Genomic DNA, 20,112 nt, shown 5'->3' with positions numbered 1-20,112 from the left:
ATGGAAACCAAGGGATATTTGTTCATTGTGGCTTTACACCAAGAGTATTCTGGAGCAGAGAAGGGCACCACTGCCCTGTGCTTATCATGAGAGCTGACAGTGCATTGGGGGAGCATCACCTGGTTCTGTTTTGTCTGTTTGTTGGTTGTTTTTTTTAACACTGCACTCAGCAATATTCAGGCTAAATGACGGCGGTCTGTAAATAATCGAGACTGGACCAGACAATCCAGTGAATAACATCATGAGCATCGATCCACCCAATTGGGATTGATGACATGCATCAACCAAGTCAGCGAGCCTGACCACCCGATCCCATTAGTCGCCTCTTACGACAAGCCTTTTACAGCATAGGCATACCTGGTACATTATGTGTCATGTTGCTCCAGCGATGCGAATCCTTGTTGATGTTATCATGGGGGGCATGGGGGGCCCAGTTGTCTCAGGCGCCGCGATTCGCTGTGCAGAGTTGCGTCCCTTTGGGCACGCCAGAAACCTATGATTGTGGGTTCGAATCCCAGTTCGCCCCGATTATGTTTCTAGGTTTGTCAGCACCATACCCGTGCTCGTGGGTTTCACCGAAGTGGTAAACGTCTGAGACCTGCATCACTTCGGACTTTCCTCCCACATTAAGCTGACATGCCGCGATATAACTGGAATACTGTTAAAAGCGGCGTTAAACACAACTCACTCACTCACTCATGTTATCATGCAGTAGTTTGAATGTAGACTGTCTCACACTCCCAGAACCATATTATCTTACCATCTGCCCAGGCTGCAAAAAGCCTTTCATGAAGCAAGTAAAGATTTTCAACAGGTTCTGAATCTCACTTCTCACTCTTGTTCAATTTAAATGGAGTTATTTGTTTCTGTGAGAATTATGTATTTTCAGAAACAAAGCTTTAATTGATTTTGCCTGGTCCAGATTAGAATATTTACAGGCCACCGCAATACAGCCTCAATTTTCCCGTGGTCAAAACAACATGCAATCTCACATGGGTTTGGTAATGAATGCACCAGGAATTTGTTCTTGCGTATTGAATTCTATCTTGCAAGGTGTAGAGAAGTCGGCACTGAGTCGTCTAACTCCGTAATGAAAACACTTGTCAACATGATGGATGCTTCTTGGCAAATGTTCACACATGGTTAAAGGTCTTGTTAGAAAAAACAAAACAGATAGAATGGAGTGTTCATCAAGGAAACTGAACAAAAAAACTCTTGGAAGTCCGGACCATGGGAGTTCATCGAGATATTGAGGTTAACTTATGTGGAAAAAATCCTTTATCTATCATTTTCGACTTTAACAGTCTCTGTTGTTTTTGTGACATTTACAGAAATTGGTTCTGGTGGAATTGAAACATGAATACGTCAACAAAGTTCCACCGTTTCTGACAGAAACAAGTGACAAAGTGTATGATTCACAGACAAATTATCCAAGTTTTAGAGCTCAGAAAATCCAGAAGAAACAAAAAATGTCCTTGAAATATCTATAAAATGTTTCATTGTGGGATTTTACGGTTGTTCATGAGTTCAACTGCACAAAAGAAACTACAGCCATCAGAAAAGTTTATTGCCTACAATAGTACCTGTTGCTGAGTTACCTCCCCTGGGGGCTCTCCGTCATGAAGGTTGATAGGACTGCTAGGTCAGCTCTCAACAGTTGCCTTCTTGCTATCAAACAGTCTGACAGTTCTGTATATCATGATGTCAGCCGACGTACAATCAACCATTTTATTCATATTGTGTAATAGCTGGAAAGTGGTATTAGAAATGCGTTGTTGTGTTAGATAAGGAATTTTATTGCTCATTGCGTCAATATTCCAATTTCCAATTGGTTGGGGAGATAGCTTGACCACAGTTATGTTGATGGTTATTCCAAGAATTGATTGAAACTTTGTTGTTTGGAGGGGCTTCCTGCCTTGTTGGTTCCAAGTACATCCCCGTAACATCTGACTTGTAAGAGTGAGTGAGTGTGTTTTTACACCACTTTTAGCAATATTCCAGAAATATCACAGTGTTTATGTGTCTTGCAGTATAGTTTTAATCTTATAATGATCATACTGCAAGACACTAAAATATACTGTAAGATTTAATCTAAGGGTTAGAATTGGTCTTCAGCAACATATGATTGTCATAAGACTCGATTATTTACAGACTGCCGTCATATAGCTGGAATATTGCTGAGTGCAGCCTTAAACAAAAAATTAAAAATATAAATAAAAACAATAATCTTATGTATATATACATCTTGCGATATATCTATGTACAAAGTCTGTGGCCAATAGGTCCCTTGTCACAGCAACTGAGGAAGTGTAACGGACAGATTCAAAGCCAGATGCTAGGGCTGGGACGGGTAACTCGGGTACTGGGGTCGGATGGGTCCTGAGTAGGACCCGGGTACCCACAGGACTACCCGGACCCGTGGTTAGTCACATGATATATTGTTCAATGACAAAAACTCACTATAGCTCAGTGGTTACACTACAAGTTGCTAATGTTCGCATTTCCTTCTGACGATGCACACATTCCTTTTGACTTGTATATGTTTGAGTAAAGATCAAGCTTCAGTAAACTTCAGTGAACGCATGATCTGATTGTTTGATACATGTATCTAAATAGTATCTGTATCTTTTAGCCAGGGCTGCGGTAAAACAATTATACCAATCAGAGATTTTGTTCCCAACTCTTGAAACTTGCAGTGGGTACCCGGGTAGGGTCGGGTAATAGGGGGTCGGGTACCCGTGTAGTAAATTTGGACTCCTCCCAGCCCTTCCAGCCCTTCCAGCCCTTCCAGATGCTACCACTATCCTCCATCATCCGTCAGCTCGTCATCTCAGCTTCTTTGAGCTTTGCATGGACCCTCAAGAGCAGCATGAGTTTGGCTACAATCTGACAAATTTATTGAATAATTGAAATTAGAATAGGGAAGTCATCCTTGAAGAGAAACCCAGGAATATGATATTACCATAACATGCTCAATTACCATTAAGGCTAAATACATTTAAGTATGAAATAGATCAGCAGGTCTTATCAGCAGGTGCCCCTTGTGTAAGTGTGTGTATGTTGGGATGTTTATAAACAACATTTCCAGTGCATGAATAATTGGCAGCATGCAGATGGAGGGCCTCTGTTAGTCCACGGCTGGGCAACACATCAACAAACATTATCTCGCTTTATAAATCAGTTTGACAGGACTTTGTGAAAAAAAGGCCATTATGTTTACTGCAGGAGGCTGAGCTGCGGGCTTGGTGAACACGATGGTTTACAGGGCTGTGTATTACAGGAGAGGTTGTTTAAGGGATGCTGATGAGTCCCTCATGTTCCCATACCCAGGCTTCACCTGAAAACATACATCTTTCATCAGATCGTTAAAACACACTGCCGATCTCCGAGATAATTACCTCCGTATGAGATAAATATGAATATTAAAAAGGTAAGTCCTATAAACAAACAGGTAATCCATGAAATTAAAAAATACAATAGATAAATACAATTTTTTTTATCAGTTTGAGTATTTGATGTTGTTGATGAGGCATATGTGATCTGTGTTACTAGAATTTGCAGTAAATATACATTTTTTTACATAGGAGTTAGAACTCTTTTGATTAAACCTTTTTCACCTCAGATTCTTAAATCTACAAGTTGCCCCAGGGTTCATAACATGGCCTTCCCTTGATGTGTAACTTCACTGGAGTAAATACAACAGTCACTGAAGATAATCTCAGATGTTCATGAAATGCACTGATCCTCAGAGTAAATCAGGATTTCTCCAGCTTACGCAAAGTTCTGAACATCACATATTCACTTGGGGATAAAATGTAGACTGATGTTCTAAGACACCCAAGGTAGAAACCGGTATAGATTTTCTAGAAGTAAAATAAGACATGAAGGAAACACTGCTGTCAGTTTGAAGTCATTTGATCAGTCCGTACCTTGTCCATGGCGATACATGGCATAAGGGAGGTAACTCCATTTGATGTCTTTCCCCAAGTGTTGGTTGGGGAAGTAAAATCATGTCAAATTAATTGACATGGCTGTAATTAAATGTTCTGCATTAATTTTTTTAAATATTCTATCTGGTAAAATATACACTTACTTAGTTCAGGGATTTGCCCTTACTTATTAATTTGCACCAAATGTCAACTTGTTATTTCCAATGTTATCTTGGTATATCAATACTGTTTGAAGTAGCCATAAATGTGTTTGCCTCTTTGAAATATTTTTTTCATTGCTTCGTGGTTCCATATCTGTCATCCTCTTATCGCTTACCTGACTCAAAATAATAGTTTAATCCTCGTTGGGTTTAGAATGTGATCATTTATGATGTAAGTACCTGAAAATATATAAACTTAATTACTAATTATCATGAATAATATTGGATCATTCCACAGTATTATTTGTTTCAAACCCATTTTTTGTGAACAAGTTGTTGTCATTCTTAGTTGACACTGCAGTTATCTTGGCTCTACGATGTTTTTACTGTGGGGATCGGTTACTCCTACCCTAAACTATTGTGAAATGAATCAGGTTGGTCCCATCAGCAACACGACAATACTCCCACTTTAACACTGTTTCAGCCGTTAATAGTGTACTATGATATTGTAACACTAAACTGCTGGATAATGTCACAGTATTGACAAATATAATAATAATGATGATGATGATGATGATGATGATGATAATAATAATAATAAATGATTCCAGTGGTTTTATTTATTTTTTCACAGAAATAAACAATTGAAGTCAATACTTAGACAGGGGTTTAATTGGGTTTATCTATATTTGAGTCTCAGGAATTCTCAGTAATATATTCGAGGTCCCCAGCCATGTTGCACATGCTCAAAGTCTAGCCGCCCACAGATAGGGATTTAAAAATTGAAGAAAATCATCCAGTGACACCTGAACTTTGAGCCACTCATATGTTACATGCAATCTACAATTTTGCAATATTCTGTGTCCTGTAACACCCAGTGTATAAAAGTAAAATTCATTTGAAAAGTAAAATTTTCAAATAACGTGCAATTTGATTTTTTCTTCTTTTTAAAAGTGTAGTACAAGGTGACTTTTCTATGCAAAAATATGTATCTGTTGCATGTCCTTGACCAACAGGTGCCACCTAGGCATATACTGGACTGAATATAAAGTAATAAATATAATGATAAATGGTTTAATTAAGTCTGTGGCTTAATGTTTTAGGCTGTGCACTGAAATAGAGACAACATATCAATGTGATTGACCAAAACAAACAGATCAGGTTGTTTAATGTCTGCTGAACCTTGTGTACATCATGGAGTAATGTCGCGTGTTACGTGGAGTTGGTTATTTTGGTGTATATTGCTCGTAAACACACTGGTGTTCTCTTGTGTGATGAGAACAGGAGGCGGGCGAGTATCATGTCGTTGTTTCCTACATCCTCAGTAATGGTGGCGCCATAACACACAGGACTTAACATTTCCCCAGAAAACAGTTACCGTTATGAGTCTCTTCTAGCAGAAGGACCATCGGTGTCGTCGTAACCATGGAAACTGACAAGGGTGACAAAGCAGTGGCAGCTCTTTATTCTCGTCACTACATCAACTCACTGGACATTACGACCGTATCGATCTCACGGAGCTGATTGGCTCGGTCTACGGCTCTACTTGGGGATTTAGAATAAACTAAATCATTGCATGGATGCAGTCAGGATATCTATTGGGTCAAATTGTTACTTTGTCGAGGGCAGAATGTCAATATCTGTACCTCGTGTTTAAGCTTGTGTTGATCGTCCCCGAGGTCCATTCAGATACTTTATCAGTGTCAAAAGTCTTTTATTTGAGGGAGTCTTGTCAAGAGGGTTTGTTTGTAACAGATTAGCAAAGCCGGAAGAAACGGTAATCACCAGTTCTGAACTAAATTGAAACTGGGTATCTAATTTTGATCAACATGGTTTTCTACTATTCCAGAGAACTAGGTGTTTAAACTTGCAAATAATGTTGAGCGAGTGGTTCTCAGGGCTAGCTATGGATGAATAAAACCTGCAATTTCACACCTCCATACACATAAAAATAGATTCCTAAACTAACTGCATCATTTGTCTTTTTTCAAATATTTCGTCTCTGTGGAGTTTCACATCACGTTTCTGCTCAGAATTAGATTTTGAAAGTGGAATAGTTTTTTTGTTCAGTGAGGTTTGTGAAATATCCGAAGCCTACAGGCCGGCATGATGATGTCTCCCAAGCAATCTTCTCACTACTTCCCAAGATTGCATTCGTTTATTGCAATTTTGAGTTTTTTATTGAATTGCTCCCGAAAAGGGTATTTTACATGAAGTTAGTGAGCCGAAAGAGCTTTGAAACACCTAAATCGTTTTTGGAAAATGAGTTTTCTGGGATGTTGGTTTTTGTCTTAGGTGAGACATGGAGGTTAGAGAGGGAAGGAAGGAAGCTCATCTATGTGAATGAGGAATGAGGTCATATTCAACTTTACTATGATAACTGTAATATTGTGTCAAATGTAATTAAAGCTATTGTTGTCCTAGCAACCATTGAGACTAATCCTATTTCGGTAGAGTCTGGCTCAGGCAGCGGTTTGTTGCATATGCCTGGATGGAGCAGCAGAGCTACACTGTCCGATGACACAATCAGCCAGTTCATACACTGTTACCACAGTCCTCATTAAAAGGACCATCTCTGTGGTCAAGTGGATAAGGTGTCTGCCAGGAGAGCTAAGTTTGGTGGTTCGATCTCTGGCTGTGTCATACCAAAGGATGGTGAAAAAATGGTACTTGTTGTTACCCTGCCTGGTGCTCGGCATTCAGCGGAGAAAACAAGGAATGGTCAGCTTGGAGTCCGTAAGAGTGTTGTTCAGCATTTTTGGGATATTCTGAAAGAGCCTGGGATTCTAAAAAACAAAGTTTCCAAAAGTGTTTGAAAAAATAATTTGACCTCAGGTTAAAAAAAAAAAAAAAATTCTTCCCAGGACATGCTGGATGTTGTGTGTCCCCCAGAAAAGCATGCTTGGCTTCACCTGTCAGAGAAAATAATTGCAAACACTGACAGAAAGAGTTCTAAAAATAATAAAAAATTGCAAGTATTCTCTGCCTTTCTGCTTCTGATTTTGATTGGATCTGTCAAGCACGACTGTGTTGTTTCCAGGGATAAACAGATGCAACTGTACAAGCAGACGAGGAGGTTTATGTTGCAGGTTTGCAATGATGATTTTGCTCTCTGTGCTGAAAAGCTGCATTTTGTTCAATGAACTGTACAAAGATGGCAATAGCAATCAAAGGGAGACAACTCTACTCCAGTAAAGACAGTTCTGTGGTGAAGCTCATGCATGTTTTTTTAAGCCCTTGCACAATATGTCGTTTTGTATTTTGCATGAACTATAAATGATATATTTGAAACGTCCAGTATTAGTGGACAGTGATGACTGTGTGAACATATCCATGAGTGTATAGTGACGAGGCCAATCTGACTCCTGATACTGCAGATGGAGTAGCGTAGTGGATAAGGCATTCGCTCATTGTGCTTGAGGCCAGAGTTCGATTCCCAGGGTAGAACCATACTCACTAACTAACTCTTACAGTATCAGGACTGTTTTAGCACAGTATACAAGTGTAAACTAATTATAGTGGAAGATGGGCTTTAAAAGTGGTTTAGCTATCATTTAAGTTATATTTGTGTGACAGCTGACTTCCATTGTGAAATCCTTAACTTCATAATCAAATTTTCCTGTGTCTCTCATTTTTGTTCGGAAATAATAATGAACAGTATTTTATATGAATAGCATATAATAGTCTCTCAGGGAAAATATATTAATTATTAAATGGTAATCAATAACTGAATGAGGAAAGATTCCATAAAACTATCTTGGTTTTGGGAGGGACTATCGTCCAGAATCATAACTGTAAACAATTAAGATTGCAATACAAGGATATCTAGTTTGATTGCAGCATTATTGGTCGTAATGTGCCTTTGATGTCACTCAGATGGAAATATTGTTGATGTTTTGTTAAAATGATGTTATTTCTACTCTGAAGTTATTGGTTGATTCTCTGAAAATGGTGCTCCGTTTCATGGTAGCGGTCCATCATTCCTAGGGGATTATGACTTTAACACTGTTGTGAGATGTAATCTTGGCAGTTATAGGGCTCAACCGCAATGCAGAAGTCACAATCGTATTGTTTCATCATCTATTGTCCGTTGCCTTCACAAGAATTACCCAGCGATGTTATCACATTTTGTAAACATGGCGTTTTAGCTTCACAAAATGATTTTAACACGTATGAAGTTTTTATCAAATCCCAAACACAATACATGTTTTGTCAGAAAATCAATTGTCTCCACAAAGTCTTGGAGATTAGTTGAACATTGCTCAGTGAATGTACGCTTTCTTTTGTGGGAGTTGGGCAGAGGGTTACACAAACTCAATTTGTTTATGTCCTGGGATTTATGGATTCTCTTTGACAAGGACATTCTCTCTCTGGGATCTGAACTCTTCTTTCCCCATTTGAATTGCTTGTATTATAGCTGCATCTCATAAAGCTTTGACACTAAAGTTCTAAAGCATTTTGTTACATTCAAAATTGATGACATTAATTCTTTGAAAATGTACTTGCCCTCTCTTTATATTTGTGAACATGTACTGTAGTGGAATAAATAGAGAATCTCGCCGGAGTGTCTCTTGATATGAAATATATCAACACGAGTTGATAAAAGTGGAAAGACTCTGAGGCTAGCCTTGGGTTTTTTCCACTTTTATCAACGAGTGTTGATTTATTTGATACATAAAATCTCACCCTTGTGTTTTTTATATCATCCAACATCATTCTTCCAACTTTTTCAGTTTGAAGACAATCTATTTAAAAAAAAAAAAAAAAAAAAATCTTGAAAAGGATCTAGTTTGTTTAAATAATAATAAGGTAACCAGGTTGAAACACAGCACAAGTGCACTTATCTAAAACATTAGATACAGGACACTCTACATTCGGTACCAATATGTTTCTTTTCACAAATTATTTTAATCATTTGCACATCAGCTGGTCTTCAAACCTGGGGCATTGATTGGCTATCAGGACTGTGTTATTTACAGGGAGTTGTAATATCGATGGAATATTTTGTTCAAGTGGTAGGAGAGGTAGAATAAATTTGTAAGCAACAGCGTGATTCCGATTGAATTACAAGTCCATTGCCAGCCTGCAAGAGGACATAGAGGTGTGTTGGGTCGATCCGCGTGATCCACGATCTGCATGATCCAGGCTGCTACGATGGTGTTGAGGGAGCTCGGGGCTGGCAGTTGAGAGATGGAGTAAATTAAACAGCCTTCAATCAGAGTGACTGCTAAGTAATATGAGCTGCATTTGCCCGAGGTTGATCGCTCAACTTCTTCTTGATTGGCAGCTCTTTATCCTGAGAGGTAGCAATGTGATAAAGGGGGGCCATTTCCAGCAAACAAATGAATTGCCGCTACACACTGAGTACAGCTGGGTAGAGGATTTTAGCTAAGAGCAGAAAGATAGCGATGAAACCATCTATGACTGGGTGAAACATTTAACCATCTATGTCTTGTGTAATGTTTCACCATCGATCTATATCTTCTGAACATTAGACGGGTTGGTGGGGTAGCCTAGTGGTTAAAGCGTTTGCTCGTCATGCACGGTTTCGATTCCCCACATGGGTACTTTGTGTGAAGCTGAAACCTGGAATATTGCTAAAAGCGGCTTAAAACCATACTCATTCATGAAACATTAGACCTTCCATGCCCTCTGTATATATACAATAACAACGACCAATAGTGTACCGGAAATGGAAACAGTGATATGTATTACCCTTTGCAGTGAGCATGGTAACAAAAATCCCCTGTATTATGTGAGTGGTGACTCCGATGGCAGTGGTGCTGTAATGCAGTCGATGGATGATGATGTTTATTGCTGTAAGCAAACAGAAATAAGGTTTAGAAATTATTTAAGAAACAAAAATCTTTGAAAATGACAGCTTCTACATAGAATTACATATTTCTGTCAAAATTCTGTCAAGTACGTGAAAAATATGAATACTGGAAATGTCACAATGTCATTTTTTCACAACAAATATTTTCCATTGAAACTTTAGGATTTTTTGTAGCTAGTAATTCTTCCTTTGATGATGTGACACCTCTGTGGTCTAGCGGATAGAGCAGTGGTTCGATCCCCGGATGAGTCATACCAAAAGACGATAAAAGATGCTACTTGTTGTTGCCCTGCCTGATGTTCTGCATTAAGTGGATAAAACAAAAACTGTTTTGTTTGTTTGTTTTTTTGTTTGTGGTTAAGGCTGATCTTAGCAATGTTCCAGCTTAATGACAGCAGTCTGTAAATAATCAAGTTGGACCAGACAATCCAGTGATTGACATCATGATCATCAATCCATGCAATTGAGATACAATGACATGTATCAACCAAGTCAGCGAGCCTGACCATCCGATCCAGTTAGTCGCCTCTTACAACAAGCATAGTCACCTTTTATGGCAAGCATGGGTTGCTGTAGGCCTATTCTACCCCAGAACTTCCAAGTTAGAATGCAGGATGGTATGTCAGTGGGATGGCACTATAAAAACGACAGGACTAGTACAAGCAAATACACATGTGCACATACATGCACTTCACTGTGTACTTGACCATGACATTAAGGCTTCGCCATTGATGATGTGAAGAACAAGCACGATGTCTTCAGTGATTGTGATGTTTCTGGTCGTGACAGTTTTTATAATGGGGAGATGATTCATTGCCATCATGCCTTCATATGAAACACACTGTTGTTTAACACAAACACTGACCAACATGGATTATGATCACAAATATTTAATATGAAACTGTATTCCCAGTGACAGCAGCTCTTCATCTGTCCCCGTAATATTGACACTCAATCAATACCACAGTAATGGCTTCCTGTCTGCAAGTGTCATGTGATTCTTTATGCTGCGGATTTAAATTACTCAAACTAATCCAGGAAGTGACAACACAGTGTTGTTGGTACCACCTCTCTGATCCAGGAAGTGACAACACAGTGCTGTTGGTACCACCTCTCTGATCCAGGAAGTGACAGCACAGTGTTGTTGGTACCACCTCTCTGATCCAGGAAGTGACAACACAGTGCTGTTGGTACCACCTCTCTGATCCTGGAAGTGATAACACAGTGCTGTTGGTATCACCTCTCTGATCCAGGAAGTGACAGCACAGTGCTGTTGGTACCACCTCTCTGACCCAGGAAGTGATAACACAGTGCTGTTGGTATCACCTCTCTCATCCAGGAAGTGATAACACAGTGTTGTTGGTACCACCTCTCTGATCCTGGAAGTGACAACACAGTGCTGTTGGTATCACCTCTCTGACCCAGGAAGTGATAACACAGTGCTGTTGGTACCACATCTCTCATCCAGGAAGTGACAACACAGTGCTGTTGGTACCACCTCTCTCATCCAGAGATCACTCAAGTTACAGCAATGTGTGTCTCAGGGTGTGTCTCGAGATCAAGGAGGGATGTGTGTGTGTGTGGGTGTGGGTGTGGGTGGGTGGGTGTGGGTGTGTGTGGGTGTGGGTGTGGGTGGGTGGGTGTGTGTGTGTGTTGGGTGGCATTTATCTCTGAAACTTGTACACCACAATGGTGGAATTGCTCAAGCACATATTATACAGTGTGTATTCTGGGCTTTGGACATCAATGCTGATGTCATATCATCTGATTCTCTCTGAAAGAGAATGTGGAGGTGAAGAAGTACAAGGCTTAATGCCATACGACTGCTTGACATTATCATGTTCTATGCCCTTGGACATTAAAGTTTGTAGTATTTATCATATTTGAAACAAGAAAAAGGATATAGGATGGCAAAGATGACGTCACACAAAACAGTTTCCTCTTTGACATTTGGCTTGTTATTAAAAAATGGAGAAAACAGTCAATTTAGCTGCAGCAAAGCTATCTTCACTTGCTATGAATGTTTCATTGCATATCGGTTTCCACTGTTCACAACTACGAAGGTGCATTTTGTCAGTTCTTGTTCTCAAATATTCCAATGACATCAATATTTCCATTTTTAATTCCTTTGAAAATATAACGTTTCTACTGCTCTGAAACCATCTGTGAAACACTCAGCCTGACCAAGAGATGGAGAAACTTCTCTTCACCTTCAATCAACCTGGTAAGCATTTGCATATTTCTCTACTTCACATGCCAAGATCTCCTCGGCCTGTCTGCCACAATCACACACACACACCACGATCTCGCACACTCGCACACACTCACGCCAAGGTGTCCTTAGACTAGTCATGTGTGGGACATGGACACTAGTACTATTTGAGGCCAAGGGTTGAGTTTGAGGCAGCACATCCTGTCTGGTCAACTTATTTTAGTCCTCTACTGTGCCACAATTATCATTGATTCAAATACCAAATATTATCCTTGGCCTGTTAGCACCATGCCAACACATGGGAATCACCAAACTCACTCTCTCACTCACGATTGTTGGACACTACGGATGCGAGGATCTGCTGCTCATGTATTGTAGCCCAGTCAATTGTGTTTCATTCTACCACATTTCAGCAAAACATCGGTACCAGATGGTACTTTGACAATGTATTCTTCATTGAATTTAGATGATAACAAATCACTGTTTGACATCTGAGTTTCTGCTGCCACAGGATTGCTCATTGTTCTCATTTCCATTTTAATGGAAATCCTTAATTAGGAGATTGAATTTAAAACGGAATGCGCAGTGTAAGGTTTCAAATGATTAATTTAGAGCAGTTAAATCTACAGGTAACCAGGCGGTAGGGTAGCCCAGTGGTTAAAGCGTTCGCTCGTGAGGCCGAAGACCCGGGTTCGATTCCCGACATGGGTACAATGTGTGAAGCCCATTTCTGGTGACCCCCGCAGTGATATTGCTGGAATATTGCTAAAAGCAGCGTAAGACCATACTCATTCACTCACTCTACAGGTAACCAAGCTCTACATTGAAAACACAGTATTTTTATCTCCATTCTGACATGACTAAATAAAATGCGAACTCTTTGGTGCTAGCAAATATATTGAGTGAAGCGGCGTTGGTTGAGTCCAGTGTTTTGAGTGTGTTGTTGATGTGAATTACGTATTCACCAACAACATTGTTAAAACAAAATATGGCGCTGTATATGCTCAGGCAGTTTGTTTACACGGTAATACTTCACTCCAACAGGCATTGAAAGCATATAAGCATGGCACCTTGGAAACTAACATAAGGTGGGCACACCTAAAGAAAACTAAGCAAGCTTTGCAAAGCTTTCGTTCTACACCGAACATCACCATTATGACGTCATATCGCTCATTGTGACGCAAAGGATATGAAGTCACATTCGTATATAGAAAAGCGCCAAATTCCAAGTTCTCTGTTGTTCCCCAAATTTAAAATACATTCTCTTTGTAGATTTATATCATGTTTTCTGCCCGAAATGTATTGCCACACATCCTTTGAATATTGTAGAAACCGCAACTTTGCATTTTGTTACCTGTAGTTGCAGATATAATTATATAAATATGCCTAACGACAAGACTGAAAAAAGGACTATTTTATTGATATCAACTTCTGTGGTGATACGGACGTCAAACCAGCTGTTTCAATCAGAAGGGGTTTATTGTGATTTAATAACCTATGATTGACCAATCATAATCGAGATATTTCCCAATTCATGGTAGAATTTGTAATAACCTGTACATATGATTCTTGATTTCAATTATAATCTTCTGCTCATGTCTCTCACATGCCTGTATATATCCCAGCATTCTGGAAGTGATTATAGCGAAGTATACATATTCATAGATCCATGACTCGAGATGCACCATTTGTCTCATGCAGAATTAACATGTAAAGTTTGGAAATCGCATGCAGGATAGCGTGATAAAGTCACTCTGTGGTAACATTCAACTGATTATTAGTTGTGTCATTAAGTGGAACACATTGGAAACATCTCTTCTTAACGTATATACTTCTCTATATATTTCTATGGTTTGTGTTTCCCTTGGTGGTGAGTATATATGGTTGTCTGATACTTCCCCTTCATTACACTCAGAGGACTGGTCGGTCGAAAGAAAAAATAAGAAATGAAAATAAATAAATAGCTGTCTTGGTAACCGGTCAGTTGCCTATAAGATATAGGCGGAGTTACACCCCTTCTTAACATATGTTTCCAATAAAATATGAGGAATATTTTATGAATTGCAATATTCAATCCTTTTTTCCCAGAGTGTAATAAATATTCTGGCAAACAAAAAACAGTAATTTAGGTCACATGGGAGAGGAGAAAAACATGCATATATATCATTAGTAGTATATATTAATAATATCCCAACCCCGGTTTGCCATTCACTGAAACATCAGTGTGTATGATCTATATATGGTTATGTATATAGGAAATATTAAACACCAACACAGTAGGTATTAAAATAATATATCATAATGTTTATTAGCAATATTCCATCTTCTGTTTGTATATACTGTAGCACACTGTATATGAATGGGGCAATTGTTGTCCTGAAACAACAATACCTTATGTTCCAAGCTCACTGGTCCTGTTCTAATATCACAGAATGTCTGCTGCTGCTGCAGTTATTGTTAAAATGTGTACATTGTGGAATATAGCACAGCCACTGGACCAGTAAATGATGAACTGCCAGTTTTCACCTGGGAATACGTGTCTGTCAGCCGATAACAGTTGGGATATAAATGTCATTCTGGCCAACTCATATCACTGATTTCTTATTGACAATACAGAACATATTGGTGTTTACTGTTTGTCTTCCTTCTGCTTCAATGTTATTTGTATATCGTCAGATTTATGGAATATTGCAGATTACATCATATGAGTCACTGAGAGATGTTTATTGTAAACATGTATTTCATAGACCAGTTGTTTTCCTGCTTATTGTATTATCATACCTTAAACTTTGCAAAAGTAACAGAAAAAGGGATGCGTTTTAAGATTGAAAATATGTCGTTATGAAAATAATTTGTTGCATTTTTTTCAGATTATCCTCAAATATCACCCTGACAACATCTTTTCTTTGTGTATTTTACATCCTGCCCCGTAAAATCGGCCCAAAAAATAGAAATTGGCATCCCTTTATGTAAATCTTAATTTTATTAAAGTGGAAATGGCGAAAGAGAGCTTCAAGGTGCAGTAATTAACACGACAACATGTGTCTGTTTAAACCCTCTACTGATCACTCTGATTTCTAAACATGAACATTGATTAAATGTTCAAGGTTTACGAGGGACTGTAAAATGAATTAACACATTGTGTTATCCACGAGTGGTGGCCCTGAGAATGAAACATACAATGGCGGGGAATTACCACAAGCCCAATCTCAAATATTGAGGTCACTTCTCTGTCATTAGAAGTACTGCTTGAAGGTAATAAACCAGTTAAACCTCAATTTTACACATGTTAGTCTTGTTCCTGTCTCATTCCAGGGCCATTTATCCAATTAATCAATCATTATTAAGGAAGGAACATATTGCGGAAGGCGGCATCAATGTAATAGGATACCTACACTCTAGCAGAAAACGCTTTCATCTGTGTAACGAGGCGCAGGGATTGCGTGATAGCATTCACTATTTGTTGACAAAAAATACCTGTAAGCTCATGAGTACATGCAAAAACTGCATAAATTTGATTCCATGAGGAATAATTTTGATCGAGGTTTGAGTGTATTGTGTCCCTGTGTTTAGCCTGATTGAAGGAATTGGCTCTGGTCTCCCAGTGTAGGTATATGTTTACACAGGAGCGAAGGCAGGAGCTGTAGTCCGACTTGTGAACTCCCTGTTAGAATGTCAGCAACTTAGACATGCATCAGGTGAGTCCATTCCCCATCACCTCCACAGGCCTTCCATATCGGCAGCGGGCCTCGTTAAGAAGGTGGGACTGGCGACACTTGCGACAGGTGTGAGAGAATCCTCTTCCTCTGTCTATATCTACACAGTCTCAGTGGAGGCTTTGAGGACACCACTGTCAGGCGGCAGTCACCCGAATATTGATTAGTCACGGACGGACCTAGCAGGATTCTAGCGGAGGGAGAGAGTCTGAGCAGTGTCAGTACTGCCACACTGTGGCACAAGGGGACAGCTACCTGGCTGCTGCTTCATCTCAGTCTGCTCCGAGCCGTCTATAGGCAGCCTGGCCACTGCCATCTCACATCCTCCGACTGGTAGTATCGGTGAATGGTGCCGTGGCGGGGATGTACGGGTGAAGCTGTCAGCTGAGCGGAAGATGCATGTGGAGTAAGTCCGACTGAGATAGCTGGCATGGGTACTCTGTGTCCAGGATAACTGTCTACAGCTGTGGGATGTGAGGTCCTCGTGGACTGTCCAGAGGCACCATGGTCGTTATGGGTACTGGTGTTGTTTGACGTGATGCATCACCTGTACATGACATCCTTTTAATCCACACTGACTCTATTAGTAGTAGTAGTTTGTAGATGTTGTTGATGAAACCCAGGGACAAGTAATTACTGTTGAATCGAGTTCACCACAATTTGTCACAGAAGCAATGGAGGAAATAGTGACCAAGCTTATCATCTGAGGCCAAGATTTCTTTACCTGAACCAGCGTTAGTAAGCTCACATACGGCTACTGTTGGGATGATCTTTGAGCTGCTTCAGCTGTGAAAGCAGTTTGGATACACGGATGTACGGACTGGCGGACTGTTCATTTCATATGATGTGCTAGTGTTGCTTCTTCGACCGTGTGCAGCGACACTGTTGACCTCCGGCAAATGATCTGGTCCATCTCGTCGTCAGCACCATGGGTAATATATACGACAAGGTCCAACTTGGAGGTATTTTTACAACACAATGTTTATTTTATTCAGTTTGTTATGTTGATGAGGCAATAGACTAAAATCAGAGCAATAATTGAAACAGCTACAGTAATAATGTATAATTTAGTATAACTTCATTTCAATTTCTGTTATATTAAGTTAATTTTGTTCCCAAATTGAAGGTAAATTATTCATTCTGGAAGGGATTTCAAATAAATGTATTTTTTGAATTCTTGAATTAGTTAAATAATATTTTCCAGGCAAAATATTCATGCAATATTCAACTTGGTCTTATCAGTTCAAAATCTACAAAACAATAATTAAAACAAACATGAACCCTCGTGATATTTTGTGTGACATTTATTAGATTTTAATGACATGCATGTATGAAATACATGAACACAGAGGAGGAGGAATAGCTAGTTTGTGTGTAGAATAAGATTAGAAGGATGTTTAGCCTTAGAGACAGAACAAGCACCTGTTACATCAATCAGGACTGATGTGGAATCATCATGACCAAATAAGGACAAAATAAAAATGGCAGGCAAACTTTCTTGAGTGTATAGGAAAATCAGATGTTGTCTCATAGCTGTCAAATGGTGGCAGGGTGTGATTTTAATAATTTTATGAGTTCTTCCGACTTGAGTTGAAATATTGAGTTAGTATTCTGGGAATGCCAACTTTTCGTCTCGTTATTGGCCTTTTATTTCTGATGTCCGTTTGTTGGTTATGAGCACTCCATCTCCCTGGGCCTCCAACTTTGCAGTTCTGTTTGTTTATTTGGTGTTGTGTTGGGCATAGCACACAGGACGTGGAGCATGATAGATGATGCCTAGAGGAACTCATCCGTTCATTCCCTTCAACATAAGGCCAACTGGAAATATTACAGGACTATTATATAATGCTCACGTACTCATGTCAGTGATATAATGTGATCTATCTTAGCACTGGCACATGTTGCGGATTAGGATTTTAAAAATATTTTGAACACTGATAAATTTACCTTTTTTAGAAAGAAATCACATTCAGTATGTGTGGCTTCTCATAATTTAAATATTAATATTTCAAACAGTTAAAACTGTGTTGAAGATGTCTGTCCAGGCTACATGTTCATTACAATGCTGAGCTAATACTTTGATTATATAGTTGAGTATATGGTGCCTTAATACAGTTGACATGAACTTGTTGATTAGATAAAATTATTATATATATATTTAGATACAAACATGAACAGATCACTGCCCACATCTGCAAAATATATATGAAACATATTGTGTCAAAAAGGCAAAAGTAATTGTATAAATTCTCCTGTCCTGCTTATATATGTAAAGGCAGTGTCCAATGATGAAATAGGGTAATTATAGTTGTTAGGAAATTACTTTTACAAAATACACTTAGTATGAGAAATCAGATGGTGTACAGATAAGGTTTCTCCAAGTGGTTTAGAAATCACAATGTGGCTTCACGAGATAGCACTGGGACATCAATTATACATGGAGGTTAAGAGTACATGCTGGAGAGGATTGGTGAACTTGAAGGCTTACACATGCAACTAGTTGTGAGGAAAGTACTGCTGAAACACAGCTGTCATGACAGTATCCACAAACAGATCAGTTTGCTTTGTTAAATCTTTGATAAATATATGAAATGGTCTTGCAACCACAATTTCTGACTGATTCGAAAGAAGGTTATTGCAACTTTATGAACATCCCACTTATGGCACAGCAGACTTAGATTTATAGAAGGATATGCATCACTTGGACAAAATATCATTTACAGCTTAGCAGACATCCAATACAAATAATTAAAATAGATGCATCACTTTAATGGTATATCCTTTACAGCACAGACATCCAGTTACTTGAAGTATATACATAGCATTGACATTGCCAGTACGTCATGTATAGCATGCACATCCATTTAATTGAAATATATGCATCACTTGAACGATATGCCATTTAAAGCACAGACATCCAATTATTTCAACATATGCATCACTTGAACAATATGCCATTTAAAGCACAGACATCCAATTATTTCAACATATGCATCACTTGAACAATATACCATTTAAAGCACAGACATCCAATTATTTCAACATATGCATCACTTGAACAATATGCCATTTAAAGCACAGACATCCAATTATTTGAATATATACATCACTTGAACAATATGCCAATGAAAGCACAGACATCCAATTATTTGAATATATGCATTACTTAAACAATATGCCATTTAAAGCACAGACATCCAATTATTTGAATATATACATCACTTGAACAATATGCCATTTAAAGCACAGACATCCAATTATTTGAACATATGCATCACTTGAACAATATGCCATTTAAAGCACAGACATCCAATTATTTGAACATATGCATCACTTGAACAATATGCCATTTAAAGCACAGACATCCAATTATTTGAACATATGCATCACTTGAACAATATGCCATTTAAAGCACAGACATCCAATTATTTGAATTCAGCATTACTTGAACAATATGCCATTTAAAGCACATACATCCAATTATTTGAATATATGCATTACTTGAAGAATATGGCATTTCTTGCACAGCAGACTTCCAAATAATTGAAGTATATGCATCACTTGAACAATATGAGTTATTCAAATATATGCTTCTCTTGAACAATAAGTGTCAGTTAAATATCTGCTTCACTTGAACAATATACATAATAGTTCTCGAAGCAAAATATTAGACATGAATTATGAATCCGGTAATATATTGTCCAATTAGCACCTCAGATACTTCAAAGTGTTGCAAGTAAATGGTTTTCCAGACAATCCCGGGTAGTGTATTGATAATTAATGGGATATATTTAATGAGATTGTTGGCACTCCAGAACTACCATATGGACAGGTTCTATAGGCTGGCTTATGTTGAAGGTTTGATGTGTTGAGCTACTGTGATTGAGCACTCTAAACATCTAGTCCTACAGTCCTGGACATCTCACAAGGACAACTCAAGCTCTCCAAGAATTGTACAGTTACCATTATACTCTGAAAGCACCGTCCAGTAATACAATTTCATTTTGCTCCTATAAGAACATTGAATAATGAAATTAGGTTCAACACTATTAAGGGTAACAAAAAATTGAATTACTGTTTTACCCCATTTAGAACATCAAATAATATGTTTACTTTTTGCCATCATATGAGCTGGACGATGAAGCACTCTAACTGTAAATCAGATTGTCCAATCTGCTTGGGAGTACTGTGGAGAGAAATTTACAAATTGATTTCAGCTAGGCTCACACTGCTTCTCAATGGAGATCTTCATGCACTG

The 20,112-nt window shown here is 38.6% G+C and overlaps 1 protein-coding gene across 10 annotated transcripts in view; it reads left to right on the top strand.

Annotated features, from left to right (window-relative positions):
• Window positions 1-20,112, top strand: part of LOC124139362 (Kv channel-interacting protein 4-like) — a 500,624-nt gene that overhangs the window by 388,319 nt on the left and 92,193 nt on the right. Inside the window, exon 1 of one of the 10 annotated variants that reach the window (XM_046506373.2) lies at window positions 15,843-16,816. The exons of 8 other annotated variants lie outside the window; for them this stretch is intronic. In XM_046506373.2, coding sequence (XP_046362329.1) covers window positions 16,783-16,816 — 34 coding nt within the window. In that variant the 5' untranslated portion in view covers window positions 15,843-16,782. Of the gene's footprint in view, window positions 1-15,842; window positions 16,817-20,112 lie in introns of those variants that run through there. One more of the 10 variants, XM_046506376.2, reaches the window with a different exon arrangement.

This window comes from Haliotis rufescens, unplaced genomic scaffold, assembly GCF_023055435.1.
Source record: "Haliotis rufescens isolate VD_foot unplaced genomic scaffold, xgHalRufe1.0.p SCAF_27, whole genome shotgun sequence".
Taxonomy (NCBI): domain Eukaryota; kingdom Metazoa; phylum Mollusca; class Gastropoda; order Lepetellida; family Haliotidae; genus Haliotis; species Haliotis rufescens.
The sequence above is the reverse complement of the archived record's forward strand: the minus strand, read 5'-3'. Positions and strand labels throughout refer to the sequence as shown.